Source organism: Tamandua tetradactyla, chromosome 21, assembly GCF_023851605.1.
Source record: "Tamandua tetradactyla isolate mTamTet1 chromosome 21, mTamTet1.pri, whole genome shotgun sequence".
Classification (NCBI taxonomy): domain Eukaryota; kingdom Metazoa; phylum Chordata; class Mammalia; order Pilosa; family Myrmecophagidae; genus Tamandua; species Tamandua tetradactyla.
In genome coordinates, this window is record NC_135347.1 from 13,650,825 (window position 1) to 13,675,440 (window position 24,616).

Genomic DNA, 24,616 nt, shown 5'->3' on the forward strand with positions numbered 1-24,616 from the left:
GGTATTTAAAATTCCGTACCATAATATTACGTTCATAACCTGAAATCTTAACTCTACAATATTATAGAATTTTGTGGGGAATACATCATGGTCTGAATACTGCACTTTATGGTGAGCTGATAATCCAGCGGAGTGAATCCTTGGCTTCCACAGATTCTGTGTTTTTTGATTCAGCTATTGGTAAATGACTTCTGAAGATTCATGACAGTATGATAATGCATGACTAGCAAGTATCAGAGTTTTTGCATGATTTTGTTCTCTATTCATCATCAAGTAGGCAGTCACTCTCAGTAAGGTTCTAAAGAAGTTAGATCAATTTTAAAATTTCAAATTTACTGTTTATTGTCGAAAACACTTATATTAAGAAGTACTCATGATTTGGGAATTCACAAAAATCTTAATATGTGTCCTCTATGAATGTTCAAATCTGTCTCTTCAAATAGATTAAGGTATTATAAAAAATAATGAATGTGTCCAGCTGACCTATTCTTAAGTACCAGAAATATCAGACAAGTCTTTTCTAGGAGTAGGATTGGGTTGTACATTATATATATCATCTTTTCCACTTTAGTAAGTGAAAATATCTTCTAAGAAATTGGTCCTGTGATTAGTAGCTGACTTCCAAGGTTAAGAAGGTGATAATTTCTAAGCAAAAAATCACATATGTTGCTAAGGAGTCTGGCTGTAGTAGAATAGGGAAAACATTGAAGAACTTAGAGAAACTGGCTCAATTTAATGCTCACTGTTAGAGAAATGTTCACACATTGCCAATTCTTCAAAAAGGTATTTCAGATTATGCAGCTGGAAATGATTGTGTTGTAAATGACCGTGATTGTGATATGAACAGAAGTATTCGCATTCAATAAATACACTTACGATACAATACAATCCCAATAAAAATCCTAGCAAGTTATTTTGTGGATAATAGCAAACTAATTCCGAAGTTTATATGAAAAGTAAAAGACCCAGAATAGCCAACACAAATCTGAAGAAGTACATAATTGGAGGACTGACTACCTGAGTACAAGACTTAGTATAAAGCTACAGTGATTAAGACAGTGTGGTACTAGTGAAAGAATAAGCAAAAAAATCAGTGATGCTGGGGACCCAGGTTCAATTTCCGATGCCTGTCCATGCCAAAAAAAAAAAAAAAATCAATGCAATGGAACTTAATAAAGAAATCAGAAACAGAAACACACAAATATAGACATATAGTCAACTGATTTTTTAAAAATATTTTTTATTGAGAAATCTTCACATACATACAGCCCACACATGGTGTATAATCAATGGCTTACAGTGTCATCACATAGCTGTGTATTCATCACCATGATCACTTTTAGAACGTTTGCATTACTCCAGAAAAAGAAATAAAAAGAAAAAACTCATACATCCTATACCCCTTACTCCTCCCTCTCATTGACCACTAGTGTTTCAGTCTACCCAATTTATTTTACTCTTTATTCCCCCTATTATTTATTTATTTATTTAATCTATTTTTTTACTCATCTGTCCATACCCTGGATAAAAGAAGCATCAGACACAAGGCTTTCACAATCACACATTTACACTGTAAATGCTATATCATTATACAGTCGTCTTCAAGAGTCAAGGCTAGGGGGTGTAAGGGTAGTTCAATGGTAGAATTCTCACCTGGTATGTGGGAGACCTGGGTTCTGGGGATGACTCAGGCCCAATTTATTAGTAATCTTAGCTTATCCTTTGCAGAAATAAGTTTCATGGGGCAAACCCCAAGATCAAAGGCTCACTCTATATATTTGGTTAGTCAACTAATTCTTTTTCTTTTTTTAAAAAAATATTTTATTGGCTGAGCCTCCAGTCATGGGGTTTGTTCATATGAAACTTAACCCCACAAAGGATAGGTCAAGTCTACTTAAAATTTAGGGCTAAGAGTCACCCCCAAGGGAGCCTCTCTTGTTGCTCAGATCTGGCCTCTCTCCAGCCAACACAACAAGCAGACTCACCATCCTCCCCCTGTCTACGTGGGACATGACTCCTAGGGATGCAGACCTTTCTGGCAACACGGGACAGAAATCCTGGAATGAGCTAAGACTCAGCATCAAGGGATTGAGAAAATCTTCTCAACCAAAAGGGGGAAGAGTGAAATGAGACAAAGTGTCAATGGCTGAGAGATTCCAAACAGAGTCGAGAGCTTATCCTGGAGATTATTCTTACTCATTAAGTAGATATCACCTTGTTATTCAAGATGTAGTGAAGAGGCTGGAGGGAACTGCCTGAAAATGTAGAGCGGTGTTCCAGTAGCCATGTTTCTTGAGGATGATTGAGTAATGACATAGCTTTCACAATGTGACTGTGTGATTGTGTCTGATGCTCCTTTCATCTACCATGTCAACAGACGAGTAGAACATATAGAATAAAAATAAATAATAAGGGGAACAAATGTTAAAATAAATTTAGTTTGAAATGCTAGTGATAAATGAAAGTGAGGGGTAAGGGGTATGGTATGTATAATCTTTTTTTTTCTCTGTTATTGTTTTATTTCTTCTTCTGTTGTCTTTTTATTTCTTTTTCTAAACTGATGCAAATGTTCTAAGAAATGATGAATATGCAACTATGTGATGATATTGAGAATTACTGATTATATATGTAGAACGGAATGATATGTTAATGCTTTTGTTCTTAATTTTTAAATTAATAAATAAATTAATTAAAAATATTTTATTGATAAAACAATATACAAACATTCTTAACATACAAACATTCCTTACATGGTGTACAATCAATGGCTCAAAATGTCATCACATAGTTGTGTATTCATCACCATGATTATCTTTAGAACATTTGCATCACTCCAGAAAAAGAAAAGAAAAACTCATACATACCCCTCCCTCTCATTGACCACTAGCATTTCCATCTACTCAATTTAACATTTGTTCCCCCTATTATTTGTTTATTTTCTATCCATATATTTTACTCATCTATCCATATCCTAGACAAACAGAGCATCAGACACAAGATTTTCACAATCACACAGTCACACTGCAAAAGCTATATCATTATACAATCATCTTCAAGAAACAAGGCTACTGGAACACAACTCTACAGTTTCAGGAACTTCTCTTTAGCCGCTCAAATACATCATACACTGAAAAGGGATTATCTATATAACGTATAAGAATAACCTCCAGGATAACCTCTCAATTCTGCTTGAAATCTCTCAGCCACTGACACTTAACTTTTTCTCATTTCTCTCTTTCCCCTTTTGGTGAAGAAGATTTTCTCAAACCCTTGATGCTGGGTTGCAGCTTATTTGGGGATTTCTGTTCCATGTTGCCAGGGAGATTTACACCCCTGGGAGTCCCCAGGTAGGTGGGGAGGGCAGTGGGTTCACTTGCCGTGTAGGCAAAGAGAGAGGCCACATCTGAGCAACAGAAGAGGTTCTCTGGGGTTGACTCTTAGGCTTATTATAAGTAGGCTTAGCCTATTCTTTGCAAGAATAAATTTCATGGGGCAAACCTCAAGGGCTTGGCCTATTGATTTGGTTATCCCCACTACTTGCCAGAGTATCATAAATTCTCCAAATAGGGAAGAGTCAACTGATTTTTTATAAAGGAGCAAAGACAATACAATGTAGAAAGCATTTGTCTTTTTAGCAATTGGTGCTAAATAACTAAATTCCACAGGCAAAAAAAAAAATGAATCTAGCCACTGACCTTACACCTCTCACAAAAAATTAACCTAAAATGGATTGTAGGCCTAAATGTAAAACACAGAACTATAAAATTTATAGAAGATAATACAGGAAAATATCTAGGTGACCTCGGGTTTGGCAACGAGTTTTAAAATACAAAATCAAAATATTATTAATGAAAGAAAAAAATTAATATGCTGGACTTCATGAAAATTTAAAACTGTGCTCTGCAAAAGACATTTTCAAAAGAATGAAAAGACAAGTCACAGACTGGGAGAAAAAATTTATTTGCAAAGGACATATCTAATAGAGGATTTATATCCCAAATATATACAAACTTTTAAAATTCAACAGTAAGAAAATAAACAGGCCATTTAAAAAACGGAGCTGTCAGACTCTAGGTTTGCCCATGAATAAAATGATCATTTTAAAACATAAAACAATATATTTTAAATGTACAAATAACTAAAATTTATTATCTGATATACTCAGATTATTTCCCATTGGATTCTTTCTAATTTTTATATTTTTGAAATTTTCTTCAGCATATCTTTGAAAACTATAATAAATAATTTTCTGGCTTGACTTAGAAAAAAGATTTGTGGGCATATGATACCATATATGATATCTAAACATCAACTTTTAATTATTACCATAGGACAACTTTCATTACTTTATATATTAACATAAATCACTTCCTGAGTAATACCAGAGTTGTAGAAGCAACTGGTAGAATCAGAAACTATCTCTGGAGTGGCACTTTTTTTCTCCTTTAGGGTACGTTTTGGGTTTTCCAGTTAGTTTCCTAGGGTTGGCAGAGATGTTCCAGGGTGTTCACAACACTAAAGGTAGTAATGCTATTTGTTTCTGTTTCAATTTTTTTAATTGATAAGTAATTGAATTTGAATGTCTCTTAGCTGATGGTGGCTAGTGAGGCTCAGCATGCCTGTGACCCATCATTCTCTCAGCTAATCACTCAGTTGAACAAGGCTGGCCACTGAGGTGGTTTTGACCCTTCACACAGTTTTAATTTATACTTTTATCTATTATAGGTAGGAATAATTAGCATTGATGTTCAAGTATAACAAAGAAATATGGCATGTGAAAGTGAAAATAATTCAGCAAGATGATCTTCATCAGCTTGCATATATAACTTGCATATATCTGACCAAAGTTTCTATGTAGCCCATGCAGGTCTGTAGCACTTCAAAAACTACTAAACAAAAAAACATATAATTTTTATATCTGATAAGGGTTCTCTTCTAATGGGAATAAGGCCTATATCCATACACAGTTTATTTGCATATATTTATTCATATAGTAACATGAAACCTTTTCTTTTATCATTTGATAATATAGCAATTGTAAAAAGTAAACCAGTTCATCTTTCTAAAGGGCCCTCAATATATCATTGTAAAAGCCATTTTATCTGTTTTTCAAATTGAACATGTAGTTAAATTTCAATCTTCATTTTAATGTTTTCTTCACTGATCTGAGCATAATATATTTCATTAAAAAATGTATTTGTTGAAAAGTCATGGTGGTTTTGTTTGGGTTTTTTTTTTTTTTGAAAAATTAACAAATTACCTTAAACACCATATCACTTGTTCAGTAGGAAAGTTAATGTTTGCCATTCTGTATTATAAATATTGCGCATATGAATAAGAGTATCTATGAGATTATATACTGAGGTTTGTTAGTCACAAAGGTTAGGAAATTCTTGTTGATAATAATATATTTGTAAAGAAAATGTTAACAATTCTAGAGAAAACCAAATAAAGTCAAGATACCCATATTAAAAAAATGGGGCTGAGCACACACCTCACCAAAGAAGATATACAGATGGCAAATAAGCATATACATGGTCAACATCATATGTCATTAGGGAATTGCTAATCCCCAGAAAAAATGAAATACCACTACACACCTACTGGAATGGGTAATACCTGATAACACCAAATGCCATGAGGATGTAAAGCAACAGGAACTCTCTTTCATTGCTGGTAGAAATACAAAATGGTATAGCCACTTTGGAAGACAGTATGACAATTTCTTACAAAGCTAAACTGTAAGCTTACCAGTCAATCTAGTTATTACAATCCTAGGTTTTTACACAAAATCTGCACACAAATGTTTATAGCAGCTTTATTAATAATTGTCCAAGATGTCCTTCAATAGCTGAATGGATAAAAGAACTATGATACATTCATACAATGGAATATTATTCCATAATGAAAAGAAATGAGCTATCAAGCCCAGAAAGACAAAGAGAAACTTTAAATGCACATTGCTAAGTGAAATAAGCCAGTCTGAAAAAGCTTTATACTATACGATTCCAACTATGACATTTTGGAAGAGCAAAACGATAGAAAAAAAATCAATGATTCCCAGGAGTTCAGTGAGTCATAGTCAGGGATGAAAAAGTAGAGCAGAAGACATTGTTAGGGCAGTGAAACTTTCCTGTGTGCTATTCTAATGGTAGATACAAGGCATTATGTGTTTGTCAAAATCCATAAAACTGTACAATGCAAGGACTGAATCTTAATATAAACTGTGGACTTTAGTTAATGATGCACCAATATTTGGCTCATCAGTTGTAACATATATACCCACTAATGCAAGAGTAATATTTAATTTTTTAGTGCAGTTTTAGTTTTACAAAAAAGTTGACCAGAAAGTAGAAAGTTCCCGTATATCACCATGCCCCCCTGCCCCCCCACACTCATTTTCCCTATTAACTTCTTGCATTAGTAAGGAGATTCCATATCTATAAAAGTAATATGAAAGATTTTTTTAAAATAGTGTCGATTTAAGGGAGGATTATATATAAAGTCCCTACTACGTTTCAAGAACTGCTCTGTCTACTGCATGTGTATTATCTCATTATCTCATTCAATCCTTTCTGCCATTACAAGGTAGGTATTCTTCACCCATTTTATAGATGAATAAACTGGGTATCAGAAATGTTAGGTAATCTGCCCAAGCCTATACATTATTAAGGGTATAATGAGACAACCTAAGCTCAAAGACTATGTTTGGGTCAAAAATTAAATTGTTGGGTTCTCACTGTAAACTTTACAAATTACAGTTTATTTTTCCCCTGTGATCTGACACATAAAGATTATGCCAGTTTGTGAACTCTATAAAGTTTTCATGTATACAATCATAATAATCCTGGGAAGTAAGGAAAAAATAATCTAAAAATCTGGGACAGAACTAAATTCAGATTTTTCTGGATCATGTATCCTCCAAGGTCAAGAATTTTATTCATTTTCTGTCTTATCTAATTGCGGATAGACCAACGGGGTAGACTGATGGTAGACCATTATCCTTCCCCCACCCTCTGCAAAGTGTCTGTGTTAAATTAGCTAAATTGGAACTACTGTTTCCTAGAATTCCATTCCCTGCACAGTTGGAGATTAGTGAGTCATATCACTAATTGAAAGATGCAAGTATCATGTGGCCCACTAATGCCCAATTATACATTTGTTTGAAGCATGTCTGACTCCTAGGCCAGGTGCCTGTTTGGCTCCATGAAAAAAAGCATCAGCTTTTCCTGCAGATCACCCATTATCGATGTTGGGATCTTAGAGGCAATGATAAACTGTTTCAGGTTACAGCCCATCCTTAGAGGTTCCACTTTCTCCTCTTCTACTTCACATCCACCTCTCCTTCTTGATTGCCATGTCTGCAGACCTCAGGCTCCAGAACTAGACACAGAAGTAAAAGCCTCCAGCTACCACAAAAAAAGGAGAGGTCTCTTTTGCCACCCCCTGAATCTGGGCTGACCTTGTCACTGGCTTTGGCTAATAGAATGATAGGGCCTAGATCTGAATGGAGGCCTAAAGTGGCCTTGCATACTTCCACTCTCTCTATTAGAACTCTGTAATGTGAATAAGCCCAAGTTAGCCTGTTGGAGGATGAGAGACTACAATATGGAGGAGAATCCAGTTGTTTCAGACAAGGCCATTTTAGACCAACCTATAGCCAATGTCCACTGAAAACATGAGAGAGCCCAGACAAGATCAGCAAAGCTGATCACTACCTGACTCACAGCCAACCACAGAGGATGAGTGAGCAGTAGTAAATGCATATAATTTTAAGCCACAAGTCTTGAGGTAATTTTTCCCATACTAATGACTAACTGATGCTTTCAGCATGTTAATTTTTTTCCTACGTTTATTGCGAAACATAACATTGGTACAGAAATGTACTTAAAATATATGTATACTTTAACTAGTAATTACAAACAAACACCCAGGTAACCACCATCTAGGCCAAGGAAAGAAGCTTGCCCATGCCTCAGAAGACCTGTACTTGCCCCATTCTTGCCAATTCTTACTTATAACCTCATTCCTTCCCCATAATTTTGATTTTGGGGAAAATCATTTCCTTGTTTTTTTGTTATAGCTTCAGTATTACTTAGTTTTTCCTGGTGTCAAGCTTTATGTACTGTATGATTTCTTTTTTGCCTAGTTTCTTTTGTTCTGGACTATATATGTAAGATCCCCCCATGTTGTCCTGTGCAGCTATAATCTGTTAACTTTCATTGGTATGTTCCATTTTATGAATATATCCAAATGAATGGATATTTGGGGTATTTCCAGTTTGTAACTATTAGCAAACTTTGGCTTTAAGCATTCTTTAAATGTATTCTGGTCTATCTGTGCATGAGTTTCTCTAAAGCAACGGTTTTCAAATTTTTTGGTCTCAGAATCTTAAAACCTAAAAATTAAAAAATAATAAAAATTTATAAACTTTGGAGTATTGAGATGTAAGACATTTAAAATAATAATAAACCTGTTACATGGTGTATTAATTTCAACCTTGGCGGCTTAAAACAACAGAAATTCATTCTCTCACAGTTACATTTCCATGAGCAGTGTATGAGGGATCTTGTAGTTGTATACGCCCACCAATACTGGTACTGCCACTCCTTTTTTTGCCCACGTGGTGGTATGCAATGTAGTGCATTGTGGGTTTCACTGTCATTTTATGAATGGAGAAACAGGTTCGTAAGGGCATCGTTACTTGTCTGGGGTCACGGAACTACCAAGTGGCAAGAGTTGAGAAAACAGAACTCACGTTTTCTACGTCCAAATTCAGTCTTCTTTCCACTCTGACATAATGCTTCCGTTTCTGGTCCACTTCTCAGGAAGGTTCAGTCCTCCTCAAATCTCGTCATCTCCGGGTAATTCAGGACCCGGACCCCAGCCCTGCATCTCCCGCCGCCCCACACCCACCCCTGATCCCTTCCGCGTCCCTGCCTCGCTCGTACCCATTTGCCTCTACTTCTCATAAAACCCTCTGCCCGTCCTCTGCCGACCATCTTAGATTGCACTGAGCCACACTGGTCATTTATAAAAAAGGAGTAATAATACCTAGTTCTGTTTATGTGCATGAAAAAAATGTAGAATGCACTGTAAGAAATCAATACCTGTTAGCCACTATTATTATTCCCTATCATTATTAAGCACTTCAACACCTACCAAAAGTGTGGTCACAGGCAAGTTACTCAACTTCTTTGATCCTCAATTTCCTCTTCAGTAAAATAAACATAATAATACCTATTTCACAGGGTTGTTTGAAGGATCGAATGAAATGAAATATGTAAAGTGCTTAGCACAGTGCCTGGTGGGAAAGAGTGCCCAATAGATGTTTTATTTACGAAAACTTACCTCACGTTTATTATGTGCCAACCACTCTTCAAGGCGCTTTTTCCAAATTTTGAACTTCATAATAATCCTTGCGGTAGGTACGATTATTATCCTCATTTTACAAATGCAAAAACTGAGCAGAGCTGTCAAGCAACTGGCCCAATATTACACAGCTGGCAAGCGGGAGAAGAAGGTTTAGAATTCTTCAACTCTGGTGCCAGAATTCGCAGTCCCAATCAGCTTCCCTCAAATATTTATCATTCATGAGAAACCCCTGCAAATTGAAAAGCGCTCTACCCCGGTGATTGGTCCTTTCCGGCATCTAAGCTCCCGCTTCCCTCATAGCTCCTCTCAAACTCAGCTTCTGAGAGACAAAAGCCTGCCAAACTTTCTCCTGCGGGTTGGCTGATCCTTCAGCTTCCCGCCCGCAGACACCCGCCGGCCCCTACTCTCCTCTGGTCCCGCCTCCTCCCAGTGCTCAACACGCCGGCCCCGCCCACATCGCTGCCCCCGCCCCTCGCTTTAGACTGCGGCGGACGCAGAGCGGTCGTCTCCTGGGCTTCCACGTACACACTCCAACGCCTCTCCCCATCGGGCGAGAGCACATCCGGGTCGCTGGAGCAGGTGCTCAGGCCCCGCCCCTTTCCCCAAATACGCGCCCCCACTTCCGGCCATCGCTGGCCTTTTCCGCTCCTTTTTTGTTGGCTTCATCTCCGTGCTGCAGGTCGTTCCGGCCCCTGACCCCTGACCCTCAACGTTTCTCACTCGGTCCGAGAGGCTTGTTCCTCATCCCGAATCTCCCCGAGGCTCGGAGCGGGCCTGCAGTGCGTCTTCACCGGGCGGCTTGGCTGAGGCCTGTTGTTTGCGGTGAGTGCCGCGCAGACCTAACCCGGCGTCTCCTCCTCGCCCTCGGTTGAGGCCGCCGCCTCGGGATGCCGCGACCCGGATCCGCGCAGCGCTGGGCTGCGGTAGCTGGCCATTGGGGCTGCAGGCTGCTCGCGCTATTGCTGCTGATACCGGGACCTGGAGGCTCCTCAGAGATCACCTTCGAGCTGCCGGATAACGCCAAGCAGTGCTTCTACGAGGACATCACACAGGGCACCAAGTGCACCCTTGAGTTCCAGGTATCACGGACCCTGACAGTCCCGGGGCCCTGACTCCGGAGTCGGGGCTGCAACCTGTTGGGTATCCCCCTTGTGTCCGTGTCTTTCCTTTCTTTGGCTGCTTCAGGAATCACTTCTAGGGAGCTGTTGGGAACCGTACGTTTGGCTTTCTTGTTGTAAACCTTGGGCGAGGGACATTTAAGACTGGATATTAAAAGATGTATGAGTTCCAGAAGTGTTTCTTCTAGTTGTGACATTTCTTTCCATTCTTTAATATTCTTTATTTTAAGGCCTAGTAAGCCTTCTTCCTTAAAAGAATCTCCTTAAAAGAATATTTTTTCCTACTCTATAGCCCTCGATGTCAACTGCCCACTTCGTAATCTACATCTTGACTTTAATCAGATCTGAAGTGCAGCCAGTATTTAACTCCATTGCTTTTCAGTTTTTCCATTGATGTTCGGATTATTTGCTAATGCGGTCCCTGTTATTGGAAGACCTCCCATTAGAGCTAAATGACCATCTGCCAAAGGTGTTGTAGAAATAATTGCTTTGATAAGTGAGAGACCCCTTTTGATCCTTGGAATTATTTTTAAAAAGAAGCTTTATTTAACAGAATGTAGTTTCTTAAGTTAAAACAACCTTTATTTCCATTTTTGTTATAGGCTCATGTAATACATTTGAGCACTAGGTGCTGGTGATACAGATGTGAGTAAAAAAGAAACAGGGTTGTTCTATCATCCTTGATTCCCTCCTTATTCTGTCTTTCCTTATTTAATACCTGTTTGTTAAAATTGTGTGCTTTGAGAGCAGAAAATAGGGGATATACGATCTGGTCTTTAGGATCCACGAAGACTTCCTTTAGGAAGTGAAATTAAGCTGAACTTTAAAGGATGAGTTGTAAATAATTTGCCAAGAAGGAAGAAGGAATAACTTTTGCAGCGGCCTTGTGTTAAGAGTGGACCCTGGGAATTTGAGGACCATAGAGAAGGCCAGTATGATTGGAGACTAGGGAGTCATAGAAGTGTGGGAAAGGAGGGCTGGAGAGGTTAGCAGGGAGCAGCCCATGCAGGGCCTTGCTGGCCATGTAAAGGATTTTAGTTTTACCTGAGAGAGTATGGGAAGCTCTCTGAGTTTTAAGCAGTGTAGTGACATGATCTGAGTATTCCTGGTAGCTGTGTGGGTATTAACTTGTAAAGGCGGAGAAGATGTGGTAAGGTGTTGCAGAGTAAATTTGGAAGACTGTTTAGGATGCTGTTGTGGATATATAGGCAAGAAATGATAGTAGTTTAGACTAAGGTGGTAGCAGTGGGGAAGAAAAATGTGAAAGAATTAGGGAGAATTTAATAAGTAAAAACGGCTATTGGTGATGATTTGGCTATAGGGGGCAAGGGCTGGGGTAGGGGTGAAGGTCAGTTTAAAATTGACCCTTAGTTTTGCTTAACTGCATGGATTAGGACCAGGGGAGAAAAAAAGATAGCAGGAACTGTAATATGAAGTGTCAGCCAAAATTTTATTTACTCACATGTACATTTCTTGAATTCCTATATATGTGCTTGGTGTTGAGAATACTACTGCTACAGCAGACAAAAATTAAGCATCTGTTGTATACCAACAGTATGACAATTTCAGGAGCATTTAATTCTGAGGACAACTCTTTGAAATAAGTACAGTTCTTATTCCCTTTTTGATAAAGAAAATGAGGCATAGATAGATTAAAGCCCAAGGTTACTAGGTTAAATTCTTAGCTATACTGTTATACTACCTCCCAAAGAAAAATAATTGTTCTTGCCCATCAGGGAGCGTACATAGACACATCCTGCTTTATGATGCAAAATGCAACAATAAATGTATCCACTAGGTATCCATAATGCTGGTAGAGCTGGAGAGGAGGTAGAATCACTTGGGGAATTTTTTTTTTAAATATTTTTATTGCAATATCTTCACACACCATACAGTCCATCCAGAATATACAGTGACTCAATATCATCACATAGGTGTGTATTCCTCACCATGATCATTGTTAGAATATTTGCATCACTCCAGGAAAAGAAATAAAAAGAAAAAAGACAAATACCATACATCCCATACCCCTTGCCCCTCCCTCTCATTGACCACTAATATTGCAATCGTTTTTACCTCTTAACTCCCTGCCATTATTTGTTTATTTATTTTTTTATATCCTTAATTTTTTTACTCATCTGTCTATAGTCTGGATAAAGGGAGCGTCAACCATAAGGTTTTCACAGACACACATTAAATCTATATAGAGGGCATGCCACGGTGGCTCAGCAGGCAAAAGTGCTTGCCTGCCACGCCAGAGGACCCAGGTTCGATTCCTGGTGCCTGCCCATGGGAAAAAAACCAACAACTATATAGTTACACCGTTGTCTTTAAGAATCAAGGCTCCTGGAATACAGTTCAACGTTTCAGGTATTTCCCGATAGTGACTCCAATATATCATAAACTAGAAAGGGCTATCTATAGAACCCATAAGAATAACCTCTCAACTCTGAAATCTCTCAGTCACTGAAATTTTATTTTGTCTCATTTCTCTCTACCACCTTTTGGTAAAGAAGGCTTTCTCAGTCCCATGGTGCTGTGTCCTAGGAGTCGTGTCTCACGTTGCCAGAGAGATTTACACCTCTGGGAGTCATGTCCCACATAGCCGGGAGGGCAGAGTTCAATTGCTGAGTTGGCTTAAAGAGAGAGGCCACATCTGAGCAACAAAAGAGGTTCTCTAGGGGTGCCTCTTAGGCTTAGTTGTAAGTAGGCTTAGCTTCTCCTTTGCAGGAATAAGTTTCAAAGAGGTGAGTCCCAAGATCAAGGCCTCAGCCTATTTAATTGGTTGTCCGCCAGAGAACATTTAGCTGATTGGCAGATGTTTGAGTTGACTATGGGAAGCTAAATAGGAGTTGCTCTACAATGGGGCAAAGTAAGAAAGGGCAACCCAGGCAGATATATATATTGTTGAGTTCATTCCAGCAGGGCTGAAATTAGCCTGAGCTCTTTTTCTAAAGTTTGTGCATGGCGCTGATCCCTGGTTAAGGCATAAAACACACTGAGTAGTAGTTTGGTTGTAGTGCTGTTTTATAATTATGGGTCTGAGATTTTTAATGGCTGTTTGTACCAGTTTTTTAGCATTGTTTATTGATAACAATGAGATTGATGATTTGCACTTGATCCTGGTGAAATTCCCAAGGTTTTTGTTGTGCAGCTGGTTACATAGCAGGAAGATGCCTGTGTGACTAGCAAAACAAACAGCCAAGAATCCACTTGAGCTTCCCTCTTCCAAAGTGTTCCTTGCATACTTGGGTGGTTCTTGATATGAAAGAGTTTGTGTATATCAACAGTCATCACAGAGGCGGACAAAGGAACCCATCCTCAACCTCTCTAACCCGTTGATGTGAGACAGCCTTTCGCTGTGATGCATGTTCACATATCCTTTCTTTAATTTTGTTGCTGTGTTTATATTTTTCCTGTAATAAACTGTAGATGTGTAAGGGTTATCCTTTGGGATTGTGTGATTCTTCTTAAACAAGACCTTTTTAACTGCCACTATTGGTGCAGATGTGAAGCAAAGACATGTTAAAAGAATTTCTGGTGGTCTGGTATGTTAGGAGCATAAAATGAGCAAGGTTATGAATAAAAGAGGTGTTGAGGCTATCTGGAGGAGGTTCAGGGGAATTGGAAACTACCATTAATAGGTTTGGATTTTTCTGTAGGCCTCAGAGAATTATAAGATTGTAAGTGAATACTGTGATTCATGACAAGAGTAAGAAGGGATTTCGCCCCCCCAGAAGATATTTGAAAGTGTCTGGAGATAGTTTTGGTTGTCACAGCTGGAACGGGGATGAAGGGGGAGGCCTACTACTGGCATCTAGAGGCCAAGGATACTGCTAAACATGCTAAAGTGCACAGGACAGCACAGACCCACAATGTAATTACTTGGCCCAAAATAGGAGTAGTGCCAAGGTTAAGAAACCCTGGATCAGAAGGAGAAGAAATTGGGTTGTAGCAAAACCTTTTAGAGAGCTGTGGCATTAGTGCTATCTGTATTGTAGATTAGAAAAGGAAAAATGGGGTGAATTTGAGAGAGGCAGTAAAATGAAAAGATTCCTGTGTCAGCTGGACAGATAGTACTTAATTTGGGATGATCCCAGTGTCTTAGGTGACCAGGCACGTTGTAAGGTCATATCATTAATTGAAGTAGGATTATGTGTTTTAAAGTTTGTTGGGAGAGAAGTGGAGTGGTGATCAGTTCTGGTCCTATTTAGTTTGTATGTAAGTATTTGATTATTCAGAGTAGAATGGGCAAGTGTCAACAATTGAGTATATCAAAATAAAGTTTTATTTTCATCTGGAGAACAGGTCAATTAATCTTTATGGCCCTAGGGGTAAATGTTCAATTGATAAGACACTATTGCTTATTTTGAAACATTATTTCTGTATATTAGTATTTACAAATTTTTACAGTTTCCCAAGTGCTTAATTATATTTCATTTAAGTATTAAAATAATTTTGTAGCATAGTTCAGTTATTCATCATATCTTTTAAGTCAGAAAAGCTCCCATTAGTGACTGACCCTTCTTTGGAGCCATATTTCAATATTTCTTCCTCATCACTTCTATCTTAAGTGGATACACACACCCTGTGTTTCTTCTCCTGTCTCTTTTCCTTCTTTCTTCCCACTCAGCTCTTTCTCATCTAAGAAGGACTTTCTTACCTCTAGTCCTTCCCCCCGACCCCTTTTCTCTCTTATAACGCTTGTCCACTTCACTAAGGGAAAAATCTTTCCCTCTATTTATTTGTATCTCCCAAATGGCTCAAATTATAACTAATTAAGCATAAGCCCTTGAAAAGAACCTCCAGATCCTTTTCAGAATCATGTTAGTACCTGTGGCTTTCCTTTCAACGTGCTTGTCCTTAAATGCATGCTTTCCTCATAATTAAAGACATTTTTGCTTTTGTTTTTTTTTCTAGTTTTGCTTTAATCACAAGTATTTAAACAATATTGTTTAATCAGTTATGTTTCTCTTGGGAACAAGGTTGTAAATGATTATATATACTCTAGAACAGTCCATAGGTCTACTCAACGCGTAATGTAGTTCTGAAAAAGAAAAAGAAAATACGCATTATTATTATAATCCTTTACAAAATAACTGAAGAAATACAACCTATTTGTAATTTGATAGAAGAATAAGCTTATGTTCTTTAATAGATGTATGCATGGGTGTTATGCTAAGGGCTGACCTACTTCACTACACTATCCCATGTGTGCTTGGATGGTGCTAATAGGAAACTGAATGAGAAAATTTTGGAAGGAAAATAATTACACGGCAATAAGCTTAGTGGTTAAGAGTATGACTTTGGACTTCGAGTGCTGTCTCTACCACTTAACTTACTAGATAAACAGTAAGTAATATTGGATAGGTTACTTATCTCAATCTCAGTTGCTCATATATGTTACTAGAATACAAATTTATAAGGAAGTTGATGGAACTGTACAATTTAAAAAGTGAACCCTAAGTTAAACTATAACTGTGCTTAGTAGTACAGTTATAAAAAGGTGTTTTCATCAGTTGTAACAAATGTACCATGTCATACCTATGCAAGGTGTTAATAATAGGGTGGTATATGAAAATCCTGTATTTTTGCGTTTTATAGAATGCATTATTGTTCTATAAATCTATAGCTTCTCTAATAATAATTTTTTAAAAAGTCAAATGGGGGGGAGCATTGCAGAATTCTCTGGAGAATTAAGTGATATACATTAACTAGCACAGTTGTCTGGTTAATTAGCAGGAAATAAAAGTTCCTTCTCTCCTGTCACAGAAAACCTGTTCATTTCTATAAATCTTTAGTTTAAGGGTTGAATTGAAATCTGCCTTTCAAGTTCCAGTACAGAAATTTAAAAATATCAAATTGTCTGTGATAGTAAAAGTATTTAGCTTATAACCTTATTGCCATTATAAGAGGAAGCCTGGTTAATTTTTCAAATGTGTTAGTTGCAGTGATCTTTCATTAAAAAAAAAAATCTTTCTACAGGTGATTACTGGAGGTCACTATGATGTAGACTGTCGGTTAGAAGATCCTGATGGTAATGTGCTATATAAAGAGATGAAGAAACAGTATGATAGTTTCACCTTCACAGCCTCCAAAAATGGAACATACAAATTTTGCTTCAGCAATGAATTTTCTACTTTCACACATAAGACTGTATATTTTGATTTTCAAGTTGGAGAAGACCCGCCTCTGTTTCCTAGTGAGAACCGAGTCAGTGCTCTTACCCAGGTAATTAAAAAGTCAGCAATATGTTGATATGTTTAAAGGGGGAGAAAAGCATAATTTAAACTTAATCTTATGCATTAACTCACTTATGAGCATAGAATTTTGATGCCTTAAAATAATCTTTAAGACCTGTTTTAATCCTACAGTAGATTAAGCATTTCAGAGGACTTCAGATTTTTTGTAGTAAAAACCAGTGTTAAAAGATCTTACATGTAAAGAAAGAAAGAAGCACTAAAATAGTAGGAAGATCACTAAGGTAGAAACATCACTGGGGAAAGGAAATTTAGGAAGGCTAAGCAACGACAGCTCCAGCATTCTGAAGCATTTTCTATAATTCATGAAGGAGGTTTCTCCCCTACCTTACCAGTTTGTTATAACTGGAAGCAAAATGATGCCTTAATATATAAATATGCCACAAGGTAGCTTTTATACCAGTACTTAGTGTTGCCCAAGCTGCAATTATTACAACTTTCTGTAATTTAAGGTAAAGTATAAAGATTAATGAAATGATTTGCAATAGTTAGGATTTGCTTTAAAATAATATGAGGTGGAGAATATAGTTGAAGCAAGATTAGCAGTATATTAATAATTACAAGCATGAGGGTTTATTATACTGTTCACTATACTTTTGAATATTTATGGAAATGCTACTTTAAAAATACAAAAAAGAAAGGAAACAAGATCATTTAAAAAATTGTACTAGTCCGTGTAATTAGTCCCTTCATGTTTGTGATTGTTTCTAATCTATCAGTTCTTAACTCATACTCTAAGACTTCAGGGAGTTATAAGCATTCTAATTTGATGACAGGCCCTTGCTTTTATGCATATTTTCTGTGGGGAGGATCCTTAGACCACATAGCATTTTGAGAATACGTAGAAAGAAGGGAAGTGCTAGAAGCATTTCTCTCTTTTGCGCCTCATCACAAATTAGAAATCATTCATTTTAGAACAGTTTTGCTAATCCTTCATTTCTAGAGGCCTAAACAAAAATGCTTACATATTCTGATAGGTAAATTCAATTTGTAGATCTCATAATTTTTCATACTTTTAAAAAAAGTATTTTAATTTTCCTTCCATATTTACTGTGGTAGGACTTTTTGTTAAATGTTTAAATTATTTCCTTATGACTGTATTGATTCTTTGTTGAGAGAAATTTAGGTTTGACTTTTTAAAATTCTTAATACATGACTTATGATATAAATATAATAATAAAGCATGTTTTTCATCCCAGGATTAGGTTTTCAGCAGTAGAAAAATATTAAACCCTGGTATTCAAAAAAATTAGACACAACCCTTCTCAAAGCAAATGGTATAAGTAATGTATTAAAGTTTAAGTTTTATCAGTCGAAGACTCAAATGGATTACACAGTAAAATAGAAATACATCCATTTGGGAACATATATATATCAATTAACTGGCATGAAGGGGGAGACAGACTTATTTAGCAAATTGATACATTAAAAAAGACATATTCCTAATACTTTAAGATTCATAAGTGAATCAAGGATGTTATTCCGGTTTTTCAAGGAGTTAAAATAACTTTGACTAATTCAATCTATTTTTATGCGGTTTGTTTTAGTTTTTATGGATCTTTGGACTTTCATTTACACTCTTACTATTGGATGAATTTACTTATCTGCCAATTTTCTTCTTCTTAATTCTTTGAAGAACCAGGATTTCGAATTCTCTTGCCACTGACTTTAGTTGATAAATATATCTGCTACTTTTGGCTTAGTGTTCCATCTATCACCCTACAGATGTTACAGCTGTGGCATCCCATTTTGGGGAAAGTGGTTGCTTCATAGAATCTCTAGCCTTACAAATTGTCCTGTTGGGAATGAGTGGAAGGATTACATTGTCAAGTGCATGCAGGAATGAAATAGAATGTTAATAAGTGAGGAATTGAGATGAAAGAGAAGATGAACATGCTAGATCATTTGTACAGAAAGCATTAAATTAACAGCAGATATTTATCTTTAGATGGAGTCTGCCTGTGTTTCAATTCACGAAGCTCTGAAGTCTGTCATCGACTATCAGACTCATTTCCGTCTGAGAGAAGCTCAAGGCCGAAGCCGAGCAGAGGATCTAAATACAAGAGTGGCCTATTGGTCAGTAGGAGAAGCCCTCATTCTTCTGGTGGTTAGCATAGGCCAGGTATTTCTTCTAAAAAGCTTCTTCTCGGATAAAAGAACCACCGCAACTCGTGTTGGATCGTAACTTCATTTTGGGAATTGATGCACCATTGCCACTGTAATATTGCTGTCCTCTGATTTTTAGGTACTGAAGAACTTAATATTGGCAACATTTTTAAAACCTTATTCATTCACTTGTTGTGGGGAACATATGATGCATATCCCCTAAACTGTGGAAAGGACACCTTTTTTTATTTGCAAAAGGTGGAAAACTTTGGAACTTACTTTGGGGTATTCATGTTAAATATTCAGCACCAATGATCTACTCTTTTCTTGGTTGGTATCTACTCTTCACACAGTAAACTTTGGTATTTTGATTCCTTTTAACCATGTAAAAGTACTTTTCTTATAGGTAGTTGATATTTTAAAACCTTAGATTTGAAGTCTACATATGTTGTGGAGGAAGAAAATTGCCTTTTAATTGTTTATAGTGAATAAAATTTTGTTTTTAAAGAAAGCCAAATGTGATTAACTGTAGCCCAAGCCCTATTCTGCACTGTTAATTTTATGGGGGGAAAACCTACCATAGAACTAATAGTTAATGTTGATATTATTTAAAATTGAAACATCATGGTATAATTTATTTCTCATTAGCTTGGAAAATGTTGGCTGTTAGAATTTTGTTTTCTTATCACACAGGATAACTGTTTCAATAACGTACTCAAGTTTATACAAGCCTTAAAAATCAGACTTATCTAATAGGTAGAATAATTTATAGAATAATTTAAGACACTACAATATGGGCAAATGAAATGGAAGAATTTAGAGTGAGATCTGTCATATTACATGCTTTTACAAAGAAAAAAGATTATCTGCTTCATTTTAACATTTTAATTGGCTAGTTCTTATTCTTGTGTAACTTTAATGTCTTTGAGTCATTCCAACTTAAATTGACAGTTGTAATACTAGTATCACATAAGTGCCATACATTTTATCCATATGGGTATGATGCACTGGGAAGTTTCTTTGTGTTTTCTTTCTTTCACTTTTTGGTTTTTTTTTTGCTTTGCACATGAAATGTCTACGATCTCTGGTTAGCAACCCTAAAATGATTTAAAAATTAAGAATGCTTGTACGTGTGTGTTTCTTTATTTAATAATTTTTAATTGATTGTATTGCACTCGAGTATTGAAGAGTGCATATTTTGTACACTGTAGGGTTTAGATTGTGTTTGTATCTTAAAACCTGTAGAGATTGAGCTTATCAAAATTAGATTTTGTTCCAAGTATTCTAGAATACGATAAAGATGATGCAAATTGTATGGATATTTAAAGCTTTTTTTGCCATTTTAAAAAAATTGCAAGTGCTTTTCTGCTATGTCCACTACACACCACCCAAAATGATGAATGTTGAACAAGACTGAAATATAGAAAGTCTGATGTGTGATACCGTGTAATACTGATTAGCTAGCGATTCTGGTTGTTTACCAATAGTGATCAGAAGTTGACTCTTAACTCTAAACTGTTTTAAAATGCACATATACACTTTTGCATGTAGAAGCAAAATTAATTCCAGTTGTCATGCTTGCTGATGTCAAATGCCACAAATGTATAAGGGATGAACATATTTTCAACCTTATAATTCTAAGATTTTTGAAGACAAAGTAACCGCTCCTTAAACAACATTTATCAATGCATTAAGAACTAGAGTTTAAGATTTTGAAGATTTATCTATTTGGGTTCTTGTATTGGAGTTATTCTGCAACTTTGTAAATGTCTCTCTGTATTTAGATTTGAAAGATTTAAGCATAAATGTTAATGTTATTGATAAGTATGTAAAATGTCCTTTTCTGGTTGTTTGTCTGCCCTGTTGTGTTCAGTTACTGATGCCATACCATTATTAAGTAGTCAGGTATCAGTGTGTTGAATATGGCATAGATAGTACAGTCATTCAGTCTGTGCCACTCAAAGCTTAATGATATTAGGTTGGTACCAGAAATAATTTTCAGTGAAACTATTATGTTGTATTAAAATTTTTGAAATCATCACAGTTGTAGAAAATCATGCAGGCTTAATCTAGGCTGTATGTAACTGGTTAAATTTAATCAATACCTTATTGATATGTATATATAAATTAGAAAATGCATATCTATTCAGTTATGAATCTTAGGTAAGAACATTTTTTTCCTTCCTCCTACTTTATAATTTATAGCTCATTATTTTTCTTTAATCCTTTCATCTCTTATTTCAGCAGTTTGAATTTCTCAAATATTTGTGTTTGAATTTCAGGTTCAGAATGCATATTTAAACATCATAGTTGTATATATTTTTGAAGTAGAATAAATAATGGAAAGGGGCTTGATATACAAACATATTAAAATTTCAACTGTATGAAGATACATTTAAGATATTACTTTGCTAATAATCTAAACATTCTTTTTTCTATATTAAACAAATGGTTTTTGGTTCACAACTTTGATCTAGCTTAATGATAATCAATTTTGAAAATTCAGTGAACTGAAAAGTAGTTTTATTTTTTGAAAGATTTCATTTAAATCTCTGTTCTGTTCATTTTTGTTTCAGTTTTTGTGTTAACATTTTGAGTTAAATAGAACAAAGCAGACCCTATGACTACTGTTTTGAAAAATTAAATGAATCACTATATACATAATTCAAAGGAGTTTTTCATTTACTTGGGAAAAGAAAAAGATATTTCTCTAAATTAAACAGATTTTGGTTCTTCAGGATTGTACCAGTTTATTGTAAAATAAAAATCTTTCAACAACTGAATTCACTTATATGTCTGTCAGGATTTAAATCTTTTTAAAGCTCCTTAAAAACTTATAGCTTGGAATATGCTTTTTTAGTAGAAGAGAGTAGATTATTTATTTGGTATTTCACTAAAATATTTAATCAAGAAAGAAAGTTAGAGAAGTATAACTTATAACCTCATTTTTAACTTTCTTTTTACATCTCTTATTCAAAGTTTGTGCAGGTAAAGACAGTTAAGCCATCACTTGCTCTAAAGAGTTCTTAGTTTTTATGTAAATTAACTCTAGGTTGTACACTGCCCTCAAATTGTTTTTCCTTTCATAATGTTATAGGGGCATAATGTTTCTTGGGGACAACTCTACAAAAGTACCAGGGAAATAACAGTAAATGTAGGTTAACATTTATTGTGTGTTTGCTATGCTAAATGATTTACTTGTATTGACACATTTCATCTTTTTCATAGTTTCCTATGAACTAGGGATATTCTTATTTTATAGATGAGGTGACTAAGGCACAGAGAAGTTAGGAAATCTGCCCATATCATGCAGAAATTAGCAGAGTCTAAATATGAACTATCACAGTCTGGCTCCAGAGCCCTCTTTTTCAACCACTGTGTAGTATTGCCTTATGAATGCCAATTAAAGATAGACTGCTGAAGGCTTAGCTGTGTTGGTTTCAGTCCAGCTCAAAAGTGGTTCACTGCTTCAGCTTTGGCATCCTAGCAAAGTTCAAATCACGGTTGTGTGACTTTGAACAAGTGATTTATTGACCCTCTGTATTTCAGTGTTCTTGTCTGCAACTAAGGTAATGCCATCTACTGGACTGAGAATAAAATGAGGTGTTAATAAAACGCTTAAGACCAGTGCCTAGCATAAGTGCCTAAGCACTTAATAAATAGTAACTATATTTTTATCATTTGTCCAGTTCTAGACTTTGATCTTTAGTTTCTAGGGTTCTTCTTGTGGCCTCTATTCATTTGGCTCTTAATATATTACACAGATATGAAGGTGTTTGAATATCTGTCAGTCACATGAGAGCGAGAGGTTTCAAAAATGAGTACGACAATGTGACTTCCAGGAACATAGTCTCGTTAGGGAAGACAGGATAGCTGCATGTGCAACAGTTACACAAGTAATAAAGCAGAGTGGACCCTAAGACTCTAAGATATTTGCAGACTGTTAGAAGAAAACATATAGGTCAATAGACTCATTCCCAGAGGGGTTTGACTTTATCTCTCCACAGGAAGGCCCACAGTTGTCTAGCTATGCTAGTAATTGAGTGGGTTAGTCTTTAATCCAGGGATATGGAGTATTAGCCAGTCCCTGTCACTGCAAATTGAAAACCTGTTCTTTAACTTTGTAAACAATAAAGACTATGTTTGATCTCCTGACTTGATTTTTCCATCTCAGTTGTTTTCGTATTCTGGAGGAAAATACAGGGATGTTATCCCTAAATAATTTGTGGACCACAAATTGAGTAGTACTGATATCTGCATTCCTTAAAAATAGTTCCCCTACCCCCCCCCAAAAAAAAATCAAGCAAAAGCAAACTTTAGTAAGTAAAATTTAATAGATTATTAAATTCCTTTTAATAAATCGGTTTTTATTTGCTCAACATTGAGAGTCATCATATTGATGCATATAGCTATCATTTGTTTTCATTGCTGTATAGTAGTCCATCATACTGCCATACCACAATTATATATCTCTTCCTCTGATGGGCATTTGGAGTCCTTAAAGGTTTTTGCTATTATTGAACAAAGCCACCAAGAACATTATTGTATATATATCCTCTTGCACACATGTAACATCTCTTGAGAAAACACCTAAGAGTGAAATTGCTGCATTGTATGGTATACATATCTTCACCTTTGCTAGGTAGTAGCTAACTTTTCCAAGGCAATTGTGTCAGTCAGTGCTTTCACCAGCACCATATAAGGGTTCCACATTGTCAGACGTTAAAACTTTTGAAAATCTTGTAGGTATATAATCAGTGGTACCTCACTGTTTAATTTTCATTTCATGATTAGTAATGAGGTTAATTATTTTTTTCACAGGTTTATTTATCATTTGAATTTATTCTTTTCTGAAGTTTCTGTTCAAATCTTTGCCCATTTAAAAAATTGGATTGTTTGATTTTTTTTTAATTAACAAGATTCTTTTATTCAGGATACTAAGCCTTTGGTTATAACTATTTCAAATACTTTCTCCCAGTTTGTGTTTGTCTTTTTGCTTACAGTGAAATGTAGAAATCTTTTCCTCTATTGTTAGTGCTTTTGTGTCTTATTTAAGAAATTTTTCCCATCTTGAAGTCATGAATATCTTATGTTATAAAATATGAATAGTTTTATCTTCTATTTGAATTGAATTTTCTGTATGGTGTGAGTTGTAGATATCCAGGTTCTTTTTAGTTTTTCATTCCTTGAAAAGCCATCTTTCTCCATTGATTTGACCATATTACTTTATGTCCTATATTAAATGCCCATATTTATCTGAGTCTGTTTATGGACTCTCTGTTCTGTTCTAATAGTCAATTTGTCCTTAAACCCACAACATATTTTCTATATTACTAAAGCTTAAAAATTTTTGTTAATTGGTAGAATAAGTCTTTACATTTTGGTCTTCAGTATTTCACCTATTGCATTCCTTTGCATTTTTGTATGAATTTTAGAATCAGCTCATCAAATTTCAAAAAAAAAAAAATTGGGGTTTTGATTGAGTGCATCTAATCTGTGGATAATTTCTTCTTTATACTATTGTTTTCTAGTGACTAAACACGTTATCTCTCCATTGTTAAGGTCTTCTTTACATCTTTCAAAAAAGTTTTGTAATATTCCCATCTAAATACTCACATACTTTGTTAAAGTAATCTTGCTTTCTTTTTCTTCATAATTGTTGATGCTATTGTAAATGTTATTTTTAAATTTTTAATATTTTTTTGCTAGTACTTAGAAATTCTGTTTTTAAATTGATTTTTCTTCAGCAATTTTGCT

General features: G+C 35.8%; 1 protein-coding gene and 2 long non-coding RNA genes across 6 annotated transcripts in view; 1 reads left to right on the forward strand and 2 right to left on the reverse strand.

The window, feature by feature from the left end:
* The window catches only part of LOC143665479 (uncharacterized), a 103,637-nt gene extending 93,747 nt beyond the window's left edge, over positions 1-9,890 (reverse strand). For all 4 annotated transcript variants that reach the window (XR_013166995.1, XR_013166992.1, XR_013166993.1 and 1 more), the window contains exon 1: positions 9,352-9,890. This is a non-coding gene — a long non-coding RNA (uncharacterized LOC143665479). The remainder of the gene's footprint in view (positions 1-9,351) is intronic.
* Positions 9,891-9,946: 56 nt separating this feature from the next.
* Positions 9,947-21,523, forward strand: TMED7 (transmembrane p24 trafficking protein 7). The gene is made up of 3 exons (XM_077138911.1): positions 9,947-10,454; positions 16,479-16,724; positions 18,702-21,523. Exons 1-3 carry the CDS (start codon positions 10,263-10,265, stop codon positions 18,936-18,938), a joined length of 675 nt encoding a protein of 224 aa, XP_076995026.1. The 5' UTR covers positions 9,947-10,262; the 3' UTR covers positions 18,939-21,523.
* LOC143665478 (uncharacterized) overlaps positions 15,383-24,616 on the reverse strand; it is an 82,507-nt gene continuing 73,273 nt past the window's right edge. The window contains exon 4 of the long non-coding RNA XR_013166990.1: positions 15,383-15,540. This is a non-coding gene — a long non-coding RNA (uncharacterized LOC143665478). The remainder of the gene's footprint in view (positions 15,541-24,616) is intronic.